This window comes from Chaetodon trifascialis, chromosome 17 (genome assembly GCF_039877785.1).
Source record: "Chaetodon trifascialis isolate fChaTrf1 chromosome 17, fChaTrf1.hap1, whole genome shotgun sequence".
NCBI classification, from domain to species: Eukaryota; Metazoa; Chordata; class Actinopteri; order Chaetodontiformes; family Chaetodontidae; genus Chaetodon; species Chaetodon trifascialis.
Genome location: NC_092072.1, coordinates 21,093,763 through 21,112,643, shown reverse-complemented (window position 1 = coordinate 21,112,643; position 18,881 = coordinate 21,093,763). Strand labels below are relative to the sequence as shown.

The window sequence follows — 18,881 nt, the reverse complement described above, 5'->3', positions numbered from 1 at the left end:
ATGCCTCTCTGAGAGATTTTATGACATCATGTTACAGGCAGTCATTATTTGTGTGATCACAAGAAGTTGCTTGTCAGGGACAACTTAAGCACAGGATGTCATGTTTCTGGTGAAAAGCTCCCAACATGTAAATAAGGCAGTTTTGGAGATGCTGAAAGGAATTTTATTTTATTTTATCTGAGATATAACAGGTTTACCTACTTTCAGTGTTTGTGCTAAACTCGGCTAATATGTCCGAGAACTGACGAGACACCCAGAGATTAAATTAATATTATTCCTTTCATGTGACTTTAGGTTCAATGGTAAGCATATTTCCCCAAATATCGGATATAAAAGCATTTGTAAACACATTTTTGGTGTTGTTAGTTATTTACCTTTAACTACATCCCTTCTTTTGGGCAGTAGTGAATTTTCGGATAAATAAGAAGAGACAGCTTGAGGGAGGTGGCAATGACAGTCAATGTGCATATCATTAATATTTGATGCTGAGAAAATAGAGGTACAATGGATAAACATAAATCCATTTGAGAGGATCACTTAATCTGACAAATAATTGCTGGAAATGAAACAGCGACGTACACAAATGTTTCTTGTAAGAGCTGAATGTTCAGGCTCTTCTTCTTCTTCTTCTTCTTCTTCTTCTTCTTCTTCTTCTTCTTCTTCTTCTTCATATTCTGCACAAACAGCCACAGTATCTTTGACAAATCCACTCCCCCTGCTTGAAACCATGCAATTCTCTGTCTGCCTCATGTCGCGTCCAGCCATGTGACTCATGTTTCTCATGTTTATGCTGCAGCGGTACATCACCTAGCTATGATGACGAGGACTTTGCTCTAAGCCACAGCTGAACACCCTATATCCACCCTGCTGGCACAGTTTCAGTGTTTTCATTCCATATGATAGGAGTCACACCACATTCCTGTTACAACTTCTCTGCGGTGCATAAAAATCTCCTCTTGAAACCGCAGAGCCATGTGTTTTGAATTTTCCCTCTGTTTGTTCCCATTTACAGCATCTCTCTCTACTTTTTGTTTTGCTCTCTCTCTCTCTCTCACGCACACTCACACACACACAAACACCGATCGCTCGCTCTCTTCATGTTGATAGGCCTATTTAGTCCTCATGAAAGCATTCCATTTAGGTGCATTTGAGGTTATGGTTGTCACTGACAACCGGCTGTCAGAGAGTGGCAGCCTCTATCAGTGTTGGAGGTTTCCAGAGGAGCTTACAATTCACAGAGCAGCTATTGATGGAGCCTGTTTCATGAACTCAGACCCACCAAAGGCGATGCTGTGTGACAAAGACAGCGAGGGGAGCTGGTAGTTTTATTCTTTGACCCCACAAATGTGAAGAATCTCCCTATGTGATAATTGGCCTTAATGTATTTGATTTTATTACAATGCATGAATTTGTTAGTTAATATGCTGAGAGAGGTTAGGTAGTTAAATTAGAAAAAGTAAAAAGTAGATTGTTGACAATGTTGAAAATGTGAACACAACATGCCAACTGGGAAAAAAAACCCAGCACCATTAGCAGCTACCATTCAGCCCATATCCACTCATGTTCTGACCAGAGGAGCCACAGCTAAATGTCAGTCATAGTTCCTGGTACCAAAATAGTACCTGCTCTGGGGGTAAAACTTTTTGATAACCAAGGAACTATTGGGGTGTTGTCTGCAATGCGTGATGTCTGTCACTGGCCAACCCCAGACCCGACAACTGAGAGTGGAAACATTCAGGGGGACTCTTAGTCTCTCCATTTAGTCCAAGTGCCTCCATAGTTCCAAGAGCTATTTGCTCATAAAGGAGCAATTGAGGACAATGAGGTCATGTTCTTAGATTATTATTATTAGTTTAGCACATGTGTGCCAGAGAGAGAGAGAGAGAGAGAGAGAGAGAGAGATCTGGATGTTTTAGCAACCTATAGGACTTTACCTCTACATTTAAAAACATGCCTATTGTAGAATTCATAAGCTGATTAAGCTGCTATTCTTATTTCATTTATAACTGAAAACGACTGAATTTGACTTCTTATAAATAGTGTAATAAAAGCTTTCTCCCAAGAACTTTTCCAGAGACCATTGGAACCTTTTCAGGAACTCAGGAACCTTCCTTGTCTTTTGACAGTAGGAACCCAGGTCTAAATTTAGTGTTTCAACCACAGATCCTGGTGCCAGAAACTCAGCTCAGTGCCAATGCAGGAAGTAGTGTGGTCTTTACATAACGGATTGCATATAGGGTTGTCATATGTAATGTTCATGCAGAGGGCCAGAATCCCTTCACAGACCTGCGATTAACATGTATTTTACTAAACATCACCTCAGTCTGTCCCTAACCTTAACCAAATGTTTTATTTTCTCAATTCTAACATCCCAACATCTCTCATACTTAAACTATAGTTTATAACCATAACCACAGACTTTCACGAACCTTTGGCATGCCAAAGTTACCATGTGCAGGTTTTGAAGAATGGTCCAATAGCTATTTTCTTGTTAGTAAAAACATACACATCAGCAATATTTTATGTATCCTGTATTTCTTGTCTGGATTTATTTATATTTGACCAACAAAATGATAAAAAATATGAAATTCAGCATTTCTACCCCAGAACTGTGAGTGTGGGGAAGGCTTCAGAACAGCATTTACACGCTATGGAAAGTTTAAATTAAATAAATCAAATTAAATTATACATATAAAAAAGGAAAACAATCAAAAAAAGCAAACATAAAAAAAGTCTCTTCCTTTTGTTAGTGGGGATGCTCATGACCTCTGTATTGGGAAAATTTTGGCTCTGGGACACAGCAGCCTATTAATGACTTATACATGAACTTACTCAGTTATTTGCAGCTGTACAGATGTCTTACTGATGGATTACTGCATTAGAAACGACATAAATGTTGACCAAAGGCCATTATGAATTATATGTGTAACCTTCATAGGGATCTACAGATGTAAATTATAGATTATCGCCTATGGGGTTTCTTAAAAACCACAGTCAGACAGGCAGAATTTCACACATTAAAACATATCAATTACAAAATAAAGTAAATGTCTTACATTAGCAATAACTGCATTAAAACTCTGGGTGATTGGCACTTGTGAAAAAATGGGCTGTAAACATGATAAACTAAGTATGTGGTTGAATTTGTCTGTATATTGCGTATATAAAGCACTGCCTCTCGAAAATGCGCGCGCGCGCGCGCGCACACACACACACACACACACACACACACACACACACACACACACACACACACACACACACACACACACACACACTCCTCCTCTTCTGGAAACCTGTTCTGGAGGGAGTGACTTGATCCAGGCGGCGTCCAATTATATGGAAGCAGCACTTATTCCACTTTATTCCAAGCTACAGTTAAGTGGCTTGAAGCCTTCAGAGACACAGGCTTGTAGTATAAAGGCAGAGCAAGAGGCAGAGAGACGGTACCCATGTGACATGTGAACGGAAAGCTAAAGACAAAGGTAGAAATATCACACCAATACCAAGTGATACCAACAGCAAGTGAGGCGTCTGGCGGCGTGCAGCGGAGACAGAGGATGCTCCAAATCAAATCCACGAGGGCTTCTTTTTTTCTCGTCTGGAAATTCACGGCTTCACATAAATGATTCATGAGAGCCTGTTTCTATTTCTAAGGGAGTAATTGCGCTCGCAGTGAGTTTCAGCTGAAGCCGGTCACAGACCAATCCGCAGAAAGACGGTAGTAAAGCTGAGATGTGAGTGTGGAGAACATTCCAAAGTCAATTAATTTGGGGAGTTTGATAAGCGTTCCTTTTAACCTGCACTGGACCTCATCTGTCAAAGGGATCAACTGTTGCTGCAGCCGGAGCGAGCACAGAGACATTCTCGAAGTGTGTGTGCTCTCAGAATGGATGTTTGACCGTCACTTGGTCCTGCATGCAGCCACACAGCCGGTGTTTAATTAACATGGAAGAGAGACTGATACTGTTGTTGATGCCTCGGATACACCTTCATCTGTCCTGATGTGATGCCACATTGTTGCACTGAGGAGAATGATAATATCCCATACCGCTGCCGGCTTTTTCATACTGGTTCATCATCTCTGTGTGTGAAACAATACATTTTTTTCTTTGTAAAAGGGACCAGTTTGGGTGTTTTAACTCACTGGCAGACGTCAAAATTGACAGGCTTTTTGTTATAGTGACCTTGCCCGGTTTTGACATCTATTCAGCGGGAGATCATCATGCTGATGATGATGAAGAACAGCGGCATGGATGCGCATCAGGTTGATATCGATTCGGAATTTGAGCCACACAGTCGGTCGCGGTCGTGCACCTGGCCGCTGCCGTGTCCGGAGGATTTCCCGGGGGGAGAAGAGGCGAGCCGAGGTCTGGCCCTGGCATCGGTCAAAGTGGAGCAGTACAACGTGCCCGCATGCCGGGCCGAGAGAAAAGGCGGCGCACCGGCGGAGATCAAGCATCCAGCCGGCGCCCCGGCCCCGGTCGTGGCCGCTCCTGCCTGCATGTCCGGGGCTGCGCTCGACGTGGCCGGCCAGCTGCGCAAAGCCAAGTCCTCCCGGCGGAACGCGTGGGGAAACCTGTCTTATGCAGACCTCATTACCCGTGCCATCGAGAGCGCCCCGGAGAAGAGACTCACCCTGTCCCAAATTTATGACTGGATGGTTCGCTTTGTTCCTTATTTCAAGGATAAGGGCGACAGCAACAGTTCAGCCGGATGGAAGGTAGGCCACATGAAAGAATTTTCTGACACCACATGGTGAAGGTTTTAGTGGAGAAGCTGCACTATATTTAGGCTTAGTCTGTGTCTGCGGCATAACTCCTTTTCTACATATTTGAAAGCCACATAATTGACCCCTGGTCTCAGCAATTTATGTCAGTGGCGTGTCCCCGTGTCACTCCACGCTACAGTGTGTGGAAAGGGGCGGTGAGCATGGTTGGATAAGGGTTCACTGGGTTCATCGTATTTAGGGTTTGCAGCCTGTGCATAGGAGTAGCCACACGGAGCCGAACTCCCCCTCTTCACGGTTCCCTTTGGATAGGCAACAATTACGCGCTGTGACGCATTGGTGTAGTGTCCGGTTCCAAGCCTATATTTCTCTGCGTTATCGGGTCACACGGGGGACAAAGTGTGCCTCCAGTCCGATTTGGAGCGTCACCCATGCTGCCGGTTGGGTGCTTTGGATAAACCGTTTGGAGCCACCCCGCCCCCCTGCTACCCAGTGCGCGCACGTTGAATTACGCACAGGATGCGCGAAAGCATGGCACAAGGCGAGGGGCTTAAAAGGACAATAACAAGAGATGATGACATGGTGTCACAGCAAACAGATGTAACTACAGATTATCCCTTAAATTCAAATTAATATGAGGTTAATCTAATAGATTGGTTGCTGTAATCTACTTAAATTTACCACCCATTCTGTGTGAGGATTAATGGTCTTTGTTTCCAAGCCCTGTACTGTAGCATCCCCTCATACATCCTTTGTGTTTGGCAAAGTTTTGCTTCTGCATGCCAGTTGTTTTTTAAATGTTAGCCATTTAGAGAAAGATGAATAATTTCTAAATCAGATATGATACTTGAAAATGCAGTTTAATAAATTCTTAACAAATGTACACTGTGTTCCTTTATCTGGTAAATTATGCACTAATAGGTAAGTCATATCTGAACACAGAAAGAATTAAAAAATATTTGAATCAGATTTTTTTGTAGGAAAGAAGGAAAAGAAAAAAAAATGTCTGAAAATCTGATGCGCTGTTTCTCCATTTATGTTTTATAGTGTTTTGTCAATGGTGGGAGTTTCATCAAAGGGCTACAAGGGTCAACACTGGGAATTTCTAAAATGCTGGATACACACTATTAACTCTAACCGAACAGGGGAGTGGCCTCAATAACTCCCTTCTTGTTCAACTTGCTTTTACTGCCTGACTGGCATTGTTCTATTCAGGAGCATGAAAAAACAGATACATCACTCAACATAATGACAATCTTAAAGCTGGCTGTTTAAAGGGTCACTCCAGTGATTAAGTATTTTACTTCAATGAAGTTGGTAAACCCACAACAGACATATTGAGGAAAGAAAATCAAAGAGCAGAGGCCGAGATATCCTGACTTTTAGTCCTTAGGATGGATTGACCTCCAAAAACACTTTGTCCTACAATTCCCAAAATGCAACTCAATAACATCTTTTATTAGATCCTCTTTGCTCCATTCCTTCAAACCCCACACCTCCAACTTGCAACAGACTTTCTGTTAATTATTTGAAGTTTTGAGTCCAAGTTGAGATAACTCTGATGACATCATTGTGACATCATCAGGGTTGTTTTTTTTTTTTTTTTCCCCAAACTTTAAAGCTCCCCCAGGGGCCAGAGAAGACATTAAATAGTTGTTTTCCCAGGCTGAGCAGTACTCACCGTGACAAGCAAACTGAGCATCAAGTGTGAAATTGGTGGAGTGTCCCTTTAAGATTCTTTCAATGCTTCTGAGGTTGCGGTTTGCCTTCCTGTGTGTTTTGCTTCTCTGACACAGCCTGGCAATAGAAGGAATACAGAGAAAGGGGAAGCGCAAGTTGGAGTGGGATTAAGAGGCATTTCACACCATCTGTGTGTTTGACATTGAGGTGATTCAAAATCCTCTATCTGCTTCTCCTGTCATGTTATCATATCCTTACAGCATTTTCTGATAAGTGCCATTGTCTCCTTTCTTCTCGTCCCTCTCACAGACAAGGTTTTTCAATGCTTTCCCCTGCTGCGACATCTCATTTGGCTCCATACCAGACTCCAATTGAGCAGTATTAAGACGCAGATTAATCTCAATAAAATCACCATTTGATTTAGGTCTGAGCAGAGCCGCAATAACCACTGTCCAATCTTTATGGTATGGGGGTTTTAAAATTGGATTTAAAGCGGGCCTTAATTCCCAGGGCCTTGTTTGTGCTGCCCAGGGATGCCCAGCTTGATACCTGCTCCTGTTCCAGCTTTGCATGGAGGTTTTGATTGGCTTGGTCTGGCAAGGGAGCTGATTGGTGGAGAGAGGCTCCAAGTTGAGGTGAAAAACAACTTGATTCAATCATAATAACACTGCTCAACAAAACAAAAAGAGAGAGAGGGAAGAGAGGCACACACACATGCACGCACATGTTGGACTGTAACAGTTGGCAGCAATTTTAATGAGATTTGAAACAAGCACAAATGCACACACACTTGGTGCAATATATACACATACACATTCCTGTATGTTTCTGCTTGGATTGGGCAGCACTTGGGAAGGGGTGGTGGGTGGGTGGGGATGTACAGTATATGGATGGATGGTTGGATGGGGTGAGTGGGAGGAAAATAAGATCCAGAGTCTTGCTATTAAAAGCAGTCTTTAAGAGCTGTTGTGTAATCCTGTCTGAGAGCTGCTGCTCAATTCAGCCGCTGGGCTCTTTGTCTTCATCTGGGCCGGCAGCTTCTCCTGCCTCTTAATACCACACACACACACACACACACACACACACACACACACACACACACACACACACACACACACACACACACACGGTTGAGGTGTCACTCATTTGTTTAAGTGTCAAGTCCTAAGGCTACAGCAGTGTATTGGATTTCTTTCACATGTTCACACACTTCTTGTGTCCAGCGGTAGTGTATAGATTTCTTTGATTGTGATCACACACACACACACACACACACACACACACACACACACACACACACACACACATATACATACATATACACACATTGTTGCTTAAGCATCTGGCAGCAGAGTTACCATGATGACTATGTATGGATTTCTCTGACTGGGGTTCAGTAATTGCGGTCAAGTGTTTGGGCCATGTTTGTTATTGCATCTGAGGTGGGAGGCTGTGTTTGGTCATATGAAGTGAGTTCAGTTCTGTAGGTGGTCATGGTGGTGGTGATGCGGGGGTCCGCGCTCACACACACACTGTTATGTTCATTTCACAAGTGGCTCTGCGTGGGAATGGATGTGCGGAGCTGTGGCCTGTCTGCAGGCTGATTCGACACCATGCAGGCAGGTAGGAGCGCACTGGCTCTACCTGAAGGATTTATAAAGCAGCACGTTAAGGGCACGTTGTGGGTGTATGACTGTTGTAATCAGACTGTGATATAATGAGCACACAGCAAACAAGCAGTAATACACAAGAGGATCAATTAGAATTTCAGAAAAGCATTCATTCCTGCGTCCAACTTAACACCGTGTTGTAGCTTGAAAACACCCCCTTCACAAATTCAGTGTGTAATATAGTGCCTGTACATTCATTTACTAACTCAATAAAAGCAGATTTAGTATTTAGTTACTTTTTTTAACTTAGAAGAATTTGTTACATTTTGCATCCAACACCTGAGAGACAGCCACAGACATTTATGAACATTAAGTTCAGTATCTAAATTTGTATAAAGGAAGTGATTTTTATGTAATTACTCATGAATGCACCATTCTGTGTTTGGATCAATTTGACATCTGTCAAAATGATACATAATCCCTGCACACCCTTACAGTATATAGTCGAGTTCTGCAACCTGACCCAGACTCTCCAGGTCTTGACAAAGTGTGAGCTTTTAGGTCTGACTTTGTGGGTTTTGGGTCATTTCAAATGTAATTTATGAGGAAAATTCTGCTAACATGTCCGAATTCACTCATTCACTACTCCCCATGTAATAGGCTCTCAATAGTTAACTGTATAGTGAGCAGTAAATTGAGATTTTTGAGACTCATGAATCATCATTTTTCATCCTAACTGACAGCTGCAGAGTCACCTGACTATTATTTTTGCTTCTGTTAAGTCAACCTCAGTGCATTGTGGGACTGTAAGCAGAAAGTAACATACACACTACATTTTCATTTTTTAAGGACTTAATCCATCCATCCATCCATTATCTATACCGCCTATCCCTTTCGGGGTTGCGGGGGGCTGGAGCCTATCCCAGCTACAATGGGCGAGAGGCGGGGTACACCCTGAACCGGTCGCCAGCCGATTGCAGGGCCACATGAAAGGACAAACAAACATTCACACTCACACCTATGGACAATTTAGAGTCATCAATTAACCTAATGAGCATGTTTTTGGTCTGTGGGAGGAAGCCGGAGTGCCCGGAGAGAACCCACGCATGCACGGGAAGAACATGCAAACTTCACACAGAAAGGCCCCGCCTGACCCGGGGATCGAACCGGCAACCTTCTTGCTGTGAGGCACGCGCACTACCTGCTGCGCCACCGTGCAGCCCTAAGGACTTAATATGGAACATAAATTTCATACATTCACACTCCAAAGGTGGAGAGTAAATATTGTGCACAATGTTTAAATGGGTGAGACAATGTGTTTCATCAGCCTGGTAAACCGTAATAAATTAAATAAAGAAGAACTATAACTTCAGGTACTGATCAGGATCTCTGCTGTAGGTCTGTGCAGAGCTTAAGTACATACACATGGAAAATAAGCTCCCATACACTGACAATACTTGCACAAGACAAATTTATTATATTTATTTATTTATAATTTATTTATATGTGTGTGATACAACACAGTTAGTTATCCAAGAGAATATAGAACACAGACGCCTGGTCAGGAGTGGCAGAAGAGCAAGAATTTAAAAGGCAATTTGCTGTAAGGCCAACATGAACCCAAAATAATCTGCCAGAGTTCAAACACTTTTGGTACTTTTACATGAGAGTTGTCTGTGTTTGTGTTCTTCTCACTGTTTTGAAGTGGGCAGGGCTTGGCTGGAAAGAGATGATATCAAATAACATCGAGGTTATATTTTCAAAATGTTAACTTTCATCACTGCTTATTTGGCTGTGTGAATATTTAATGTTATCTCGAAAAACATATGATTCAAAACCAAGCTTTCAGAAGCTTTAAGGCCCAGCAGGTAAGCCTCCACCAACACACTCAATCCAAGTTTTAAAACGATCTATCAGCAATGCACCAAAACATAACTGCAGGTGCTGGACCTTATTTTTGGTAAGTTTTACTTACACACATTTCTGAAAAGATGACATAATGAATACAAAAGAAGAAAAAAATAAGATTTTGTGTGAAAATCCATGTTAGAAAGTAAATAAGATATAGATGTAGACAAGCACTTTAAATTACAATATGAATGTCAGCCCTAAAAATAGTCCGACTGACTTTAGATCCTGGATTATTGAGAGTAAAAGTGGATCTTTACCTCTAATATGATTCTAATCTCCTTATAATGCATCACAATGCACTTCATGCAAAGTATTACCGCCCACGCTGATGGCCATCACCTTGTTCTGCTGAGATTCCACTTTAAGGAGACAGAGAATAAGGTGCACAGCACAGAGAGAGACAGAGAGAGAAAAGAAGAGGCAAGGAGACATTTTGAAGAACAAGGTATTATTTGTCCTGCCAATAAAACCTTTTTTGAATTGGATTCAGAATTGAGTGGGAGAGGGAGAGAGGCGGAAAGAGAAAAGATAGAGCGAGTGTGAGAGTGGTGGCGGTGGCCCCTGCTGCTGAGCACATTGATAGCAGCCTTAATGCCTGTGATGCTCCAGCGCCAGCCGAGACAGAGGGGAATTGGTTGGAGATGGTAGAACAGGCTTAGAGGGTTCCCTGTGCCAGCCGGCCTGGCGCTGGCTCAACAGAAAGCCCTCTGCACTGCTACACAGTTATTGTTATTATCACAAAGGCCCAGCAGAAGGAGAGGCAGCTCTCGAGTTGGCGGGCTTGGCGCTGGGTTAACCGGGGGCGGAGAATGGGAAGAGGAATTTGGAAGGCGAAGGGGGTTGGTTGTTGAATCTGAGACTATGATAAAACTCATCTGATCAGTCCTGTGAATGGAGAGAAAACAGTTGGGCAGAGTCGTTGAGGGCTTGAATGGAAAGGAGGCCACGCAGAGATGGACAGATTTTGATCCGAGAGGATCAGTTGCCTTGTCAGTTGATGCCGAGCTACAAAAGGCATTAGAATAGAACGTCGGCACATATCACTTCAATCTGGAGAAGGGCTGGGATGTAAACAAGGGATGCACCGGCAGTGGAGGCGGGGTGTTCACTGCTTAAATGAGTCATAGTGGTTGGAATAGAACATAATATTCTCGCCCTCAGCCCTCACACTTCAATCAGTTGGAATAAATCAGCTGGAATAAAATGTTGAGAAACACTCTACAGACGGAAATTCCAGAGAGAAAACCGAGTCCAGACACACAACAGTCACAGGCAGGCGGATCTTGGGAATTGTGCCTGGTGGTGTGTCGTAAAATGTCGGCCCAGCACACATTCTCTCCGCGTTGTCTACCAGACCTCAGGGCTTCAAAATCTACTAGTGTCTGGCTCGGACGATGAGTGGAGCGCAATTCAAAAAACATTCAGTCCTCTGTCCTCACTGCCAGACTGTGACTCAGGAACAGGTCAGCACGTGATACTGTTGCACTGCTAACATGACCTTAAGTGACCATATCAGAGGCTTTCTATCATCTTTGCTCCTGTTCTGCAAATAATTCCCAATTTTTTTTGCAAAGTTTTCACAAGTCACATGAAAGCCGCGCTTGCATTTTGTCTGCTGCTCCAGGCTGCGCATTGGCTTCAGTTCAGTCCCATACGGTATGAAAACCTTTTAGCTGAAACCGAGTTGAGTTATGTAATCTATTACCGTTACTCCTTTGGTAATATTTAACTTTGAGGGTCATCTTGAGGCGTGAAATCAGATTTCTTTGCTCTCAGTTTGTGAAGCAGGAAAGGCAGCATTTTTGTTTTTTCAGCTTCCTAACAACGGATCATGTGCAATTATCATTTGCGCTTTTAAATGCGTGCTGTACATTTTTTTTATTGTTTTGATGTGTTTTTCCTACTGCCATTGGTCTCCATTTTCATACAGTAAGAAAACCATTGGCCAGTCACATTTACTTTACATCAAGAGTAGGCATTTTCAAAATCATGCTCTTATTTTGGCAAAATTTGGTTGTATTTTGTTTTGTATTTTCCAGGCAGTGATTGTTTCCCATTAACTTCTATATAATATGAAACTCTCTTACCAGCCTCTTGAAAACTGCTTTAGTTATGCAATCCATCACAATGATCTTAAAGTCTGCATTAATTTTTCAAGTTACATTGTTATTGTGGAGGTCTCAAATCAATCTGTCTTTAAATTGCATTACCACTCAATAATAATGACACTAAGGCTGTTACAGTTTTATTGCTTGAATTTGAACAAATGATAATTGATATGCAATTTGTTTGATTGAGCTCAAACTCAACTGACGTAGCCTAATCCTGAACTATTATGAATAAATGTTATTGAAGTATTGCAGATCTGAAGGTGATTAATTAGGCAACATAAGCAAATTCTACAAGTGTGTAATGTGAGTTTGTTTCCAATTGGATAGAAATGAAAACAATGGATGCTCCGAGCACTTGACAATAGTCATCCAAATTTCTGAAACACAACAGCACGCTTTGCAAAATCATTATTTGTGATGTTAAATACAAGTGATTGATTGATTACCATACCGTATGTAAATTGTGTAGAAATCAATGGCTGCCTTGAGCAAAGACAACATGCATCCACAGCAACATCCACACTTTCTGAAACTTAACAGTGTGGTTTGCAAAATGGCTACTTGCTGTGACTTCACATAGTCAGATGACCTTGAAATTCTGATGAGGAGTTACTTTTGAAAATACAGTCATCCTAACAATCTCAGTCCATCAAGTCACAGCAGCACCAAACTGATTAGAATCCCACTGGAATCAGAGAAAAATGTCATAATGTAATTATGCATCTGAAGTTGAACTAAATTTTAATGTGATTAATGGCACAGTTGCTTCATAAAGTATTCAGCCCCCTAACTTTCTGCATATTGTACTCATTATACTATGCACCAATTTTAATAAATCATCATGCACTCACAGTGTGTTTATTTATAATGGGCTTTTGATGCCTTATAATGCCTTATGAGCACCACTTCAAGTAATGTGTTGCCCTGATTTTTACTGCAAATGGGATTAGTTTTTGAGTTCCTACACACGCTAAAATGTGTTTGATAGAGGTTTGTATGAATCTAGAGATTCTCGTATGTGTGCGTGTGTGTGTGTGTGTGTGTGTGTGCATCTGCTCTTGTTGTATAGCTAGGCCTGATGGGAGTCCAGGTCCGGGGGGTACAGCTCTAGTTAATAATTCAGATGAGGCTCATTATCAAGGCAGCGCAGATCTCTCTCTGATTCCACCTTAATTGCAGGCAGGATGTGCCTCTCAGACACTCTCAAAGTCACTCCCCCTTCTGTCTGCAGCTGCAAATGACTGCCACACACAGATCCACGAGTTCTCCTCCAGACCTCACCTCTTAGCTGTGGGTCACCTTGCTGAGATCAGGCCAGTATCTTTGCACCAGCAGGTGAATGGACATTTGGAGATGAGTAGAGATAAATCCCACTCAGAGCTTATGACTAGCACAGAGTATCGACTCCAAGGCCTGGCATGTGCGCCTATTATGAGTCACTTACATTTTTAATCAGATCTTCATGAGGGCTTTCTCCTATTGGAAGGCTCAGCAAAATAAGATGGATGGGAAGTAATCAGTCAGACAACAGCAGCTCTGTGATTAATGCTGCTGGAGAGTGAACCTCTCCCCGCCACGCTGGATGACCTAGATCATGGCTTTTCAACCCCAAATTTTCTGTAGCATTGACATGAGGAAGGCAGGTAAAAACAAGAGAACTGCTGCTGCTTGACAAGTATCATCAGACTTGTGTTTTATTTAAATAATGGCCCGCGATTTCACAGTGAAGGTCCTATACCCACAGATGTTTGTACCAGACAATCAAGAGTAAAATCAATCCCACAGAACAAATCTGCATTGCCTAAAGTATGAACTAACCCACCACAACTTACCAATGCCTAAAGATTCTTCTGTGAACAACAAATGTTTCATGCACCGATCCTGATGCTGAACATCGTTTTTAGAGGCATTAGCAACAATTAGCTGTAACCTGCAATTTTGAAGTCAAAAACAAATATCTGTCTGGAATTGATCCAGTCATGACATCTTTTTTCATTGGGAAGCTTCAAAGTAGGGCTGTGATTCTTGGAGAGATTTACTGGACTAAAGGACACTAGACAATTTGGAAATGCAGCTCACTGGACGAACTTAGTTTGAATGAAGAAAGTTGATGGCCCTGCGAACCGATGAGCTGAGGAAGGCGCCAACACTGCCAGGGCGACGGCTTTCATGCTGAAAAATGTACAGTATGCACTCACCATCCAGGAACCACTCAAACGAAAGAATTCCTTTTTAGGTGCTATGTGGAAGTGAGAAAAGAGAGAGTTGTAGCATTCGCATTTTCTCACTGTGAGAATTTTCAAGATACAAACTGGATCACAGACAAAATCTTGAATGGTCCAGGCCTGTCATACAAGTCAAGTACAAACAGATTGTCTTATTACAAAGAGGAGAATGTGTTTGCTAGTGTGACATATGAGTTGCCTAAATGAATGCTAGCCAGGTCTGTGATGCTGTACTTTCACACAACAGTGCTTTGAACTGTGAACAACATAAGGTATTTGGTCATAAATTAGTATTATTAAATTCATTCTTGAATGTCAACTCATCCAATAGTTCGTGAGACATTTCACTCAAAGCCATAAATATAATTTTCGGGGGAAAACCAAAATCAGTATGCTTATCCTATGAGGACAATGAATGCCTGTACAGAATTTCATGCCCATCTATCCAATAACTGTAGAGATATTTTAGACTGGATCAAAGCAGTGACCCTGCAGACATCCACTGAGCTATTCTGCTTACATGGCTAAAAATAAAAATCTAATTAATTTAGTGTGAAATCAATATGATGTGAGCATTTATGCAAGACAACTAGTACAATTCAGTTGTTGGAAAATTTTGACACTCAAACAGCCGCCTCAGGGTCTTTATGCAAGTTTATGACCTCCGACAGTCTCCACTGCATCACACATCACTGCACCACACACAATGTGATGTTTTCTCTTCATCTCTGTGACTGTCATGTTCCCTTGACCAACTCCCATTTTAGTTATGTGCCACTTTGTGTTCAAAAACTTTCATTTTGCCTTGAACTTGATGTCAAACCGTTCCTTATTTCTGTCATGATACAGCTCTGAGATGATGCAGTGTTGACAGCTGTAGTTCAGTTCTTCTGTTCTTTTTACTTTTGGGTGATATTTTTATGAATTAAACTTGCCCTGAAATGGAGCAGAACAGGTAGCCTTGCAATTTGGCTGTGTCAATTAGGGCCCTATGATTTCTGTGAAAACACGGACGGAATGATGGATGTGTGACCCTCAGAAGTGCAACCACATCAGTAGATGTAAGTTTGTTGACTTTGTATCTGTAAGCATGAAGTCAGGTATTCTGTTGGTCAAGCATTGTAAGAAGCTTAGTCTCAGACCCACTTACCCCGAGTGTTTGAGCTGCATAGAGAAGTGCAATGTTGTGTTCCATCCATCCATTGTCTATACCCAACCATCCCTTTTGGGGGTTGTTGGGGGGCTGGAGCCTAACCCAGCTGTCATTGGGCAGAAGGTGGGGTACACCCTGAACCGGTCGCCAGTCAATTGCAGGGCAACATACAATGAGAACCAGACACGCTCACACTCACACCTAGGTGCAATTTAGAGTCACCAATCAACCTAATGAGCATGTTTTTGGTCTGTGGGAGGAAGCCGGAGTGTCCGGGGAAGAACATGCAAACTTCACACAGAAAGGCCCCACCCGACCAGGGGATCGAACCGGCAACATTCTTGCTGTGAGGCACGTGCACTACCTGCTGCGCCACCGTGCAGTCCATGTTGTGTTCCATCAGATTCATTGATATTTATCTAATCTTGAATTTTTTCTTCTGCAACTGTTGAAATTTTATTTATCCACCACATGATTACACACTTTCTGAGGACAACATGTGCTTAAATCATAAAACTCAAAAACAGGGAACATGAGATCTGGGAAAAATAAAATGGAATCTGGAGAAATTGAAAAAGGATTTCTTAGGGCTGTAGATCAAATATCACAAATGTGCAACTATTCACAAACAGTTGGCAATGTATGACAAATTTGTCATTCAACAGAGTTTGTTGAATCTGACTTTGTGTTCCAACGTTTGAGTGAACGAATCTCATTGTAGAAAGAAAAAGGTTCAGGATAAGAACCCAAAAGCATTGCATGAAGCTCAATGATGGAGTCAACTGAGAAAAGTAAAAAAAGTCTCTACAAACTAACATGTGGGATATGACATGGAGGACAACGTATTGGACAGCGGTAGACTTTCAAAAATAGATTTGCACACAGGAATATGCTGAAAATGTTCAAATGAATGGCTGCACTGTTTACGGGGCATATTCGTAAAAAGCCACTCTCCATCATTTTACAGTACAATCAATCACCCTTAATGCGTATTGTTCTCAGTGTAGTTCAGTCATGTTCAGGTGTTGTTCAGCATCAATCAAGTCACATTCATTTGCTGGCAATTGAATCCATTTTCATTAAAGATGTCTATAATTGCACTTTGATCATAGTTGATAAAAGCCAGTTGAAAATGAAAGCCATTAGTGCCTTAAGAGCAGGATCATTTGCTGTGTTTCAAGCAGAGTTATTTGCTCATTGTCTTTGTTAACAAAAGTCTGTTAAAGCAGTTGGTACGCTGGGGAAGGTGTCTGCTAACGATGTCAATTTGAGTGCAGACACAGAAAAAGACCATGCCTATTGTCTATTGTCAGCACAAAGAAGGGTCAGGGAAGAGTATTTTCACTTAATGAATATTCATCAGTCCAACGGCATATTTGGACAAATTACAATAAAAGCCTTTCAAGCTGGAGCTGAGTGGCAAAATTTACAATCTAGCCATTTTGGAGATTATTAATCAAACATCCTTATACTGCTGTAAATCATGGCTAAACAGATGTACACTACGGAATGTACAGATTGTACAACTTGTGTGTGTATGTGAGTGTGTGATGGCTTGCTGAGGGCGGTCGAGGAGGCAGACAGAGGTTAGCAGTGTAAGACGGCCTCTCAGTGGATTTCTGTGTCAGTTTGATGAAAATAGGTCAGGATTCAGAGCTCGGCGTTTAGCATTCTGCCCATGTGATGGCTGACGCCGAGCCTGACGACGGCTAGCCTCGAATGAACTCCAGACTTTTTCTGTCTCTGTTTCTCCCTCGCTCCCTCCCCCCCTCCCCCCCTCCCCATTCCTCTGTAATCTAAAGTCTGTCCTGTCATCCTCTGTCTCTCTCCTGTGCCTTCCATTGCTTCAAGCTCACGTAAAGAAATTCAAATCTGCGGCCGTAGATTAAGCCTGCTCCTCCTCAGAAATTGCAGTTAAATCCACAATAGTCTACGTCTGGTAGAATTTATTTGATTTAGATGTGCTTTTGAGTATTGTAGTCCTGCATTTGAAGGAGAAAATAGACGTGCTGCAAAGTTTTATGAGGATAATATTTCAACCGGGCCAGCAGTGACCTAGCTTAGCATAAGGTCTACACTATGTTTGGTCACCAGTAGAAGGGCTTGATTTATTATTCTCCTACAGAGCAGGCCCTCATCTCTCATGACTGCTGTGCTTTGAAAATGACTCTCTAAAAGGTGAATTCACTTATAGTCGAGGCAGTTCAATGTTTAGCTACATCTGAGGCAACTGAGTCACAATAACCACCTCTGGCATGTGGAGAATTGGCTTTACACATATAATGGGTAAATATAAAGCTAACAACTGGAGGAGATAAGTGAAAAGACTGCTGCAAGGTCAATTCTGTTAAGTGAATTTACTGATAAGGCTGATTTTTGTCCAATTAGATTACTGAGACAGAAAAAGGTTGTTTCATAGCCCTCAAAACACTGTTGCGTGAGAAGAGTTGGCTGTCTTACCTGGCTATTAGCCAGCAGCTAATTTAGAATGAATCTAATTGTGAACATGTGACTTGTAGCTGTCTAGCCAATATTAGTTTTTGCTCTGCTAACACCAGAGCTTAAGGATGGACATCTTTGAGAGGTTATCAGACTCGTCACTCAACACTACAACAAGATATGCTCGAGTGCTAGCTTAATTGTTTTAAAATGTAGCACTTATTTAGTATTTTCTTATGTTGTGCACACAAGATAATCATCAAATTGTTAATTCATATATCATGGGATGATTATAGTAATAGTTGGATATTTTGGATATTTGATGCTTTTATTATCTAAAGACAGAAAGACAGAAAATAAGGAGAGAGATGAAAAAAAGGTCATTGATACCAGTTATCATCACAAGATGAAAATGATCACCTGACTGGACTTTAGAGGCTCTTTAGATAAGGCTCTAAGAATCGGCAAATCATAAAAATGTTGTTGCTGCTCTACACCATTTTCATATTGTTAGCTTTAATGACCACTTTGCTCTCTAAGGGCCACTAGCATGGCCTTTTAGTGTCTCTGATGTCTTGTTAACAGATCCATCAATAAACGAGAAAAATCAAATTTCAACAAGACTAAATACAGATAGAGCTACAGTATTAGTTGTTGGGTAACCACACGAATTAGCTGTGAAAAAATAACTTCTAATGACCGAGACCCCCAGGGGCTTTCAAAGTCACAGCTCGGCCACGTGAACAACAGACAATGAAAGTAATCATGTCTGTTTATTCCTGCAAAGAGTGATACACAACTAGCCAGTCAAAGTCGCTGTTACCGTTACTGAAGTTAAGTGTTTGCACAGCTGTCTGTTCTGTTCTGTGTTCATTCTCTGCAAAGTCTTATTTGACCAGTAGCTACTTCCTCCTGTGTCAGCCTCTACCTTGTGAAGTGTTAGATTGCAGCTCCCTAACTGATTTATTGGCCCTCTGAAAGTCTGACTTCATCAAATCCTTGATACCCCTAGTCATATATACT

The 18,881-nt window shown here is 41.9% G+C and overlaps 1 protein-coding gene across 2 annotated transcripts in view; it reads left to right on the top strand.

Annotated features, from left to right (window-relative positions):
* The first annotated feature begins 3,424 nt into the window (after positions 1 to 3,424).
* Positions 3,425 to 18,881, top strand: part of foxo6b (forkhead box O6 b) — a 43,254-nt gene continuing 27,797 nt past the window's right edge. For both annotated transcript variants that reach the window (XR_011603243.1, XM_070985318.1), the window contains exon 1: positions 3,425 to 4,723. Coding sequence is in view for 1 of the 2 variants with exons in the window: in XM_070985318.1 (XP_070841419.1) it covers positions 4,226 to 4,723 (498 nt within the window). In the remaining variant the exon portion in view is untranslated. The remainder of the gene's footprint in view (positions 4,724 to 18,881) is intronic.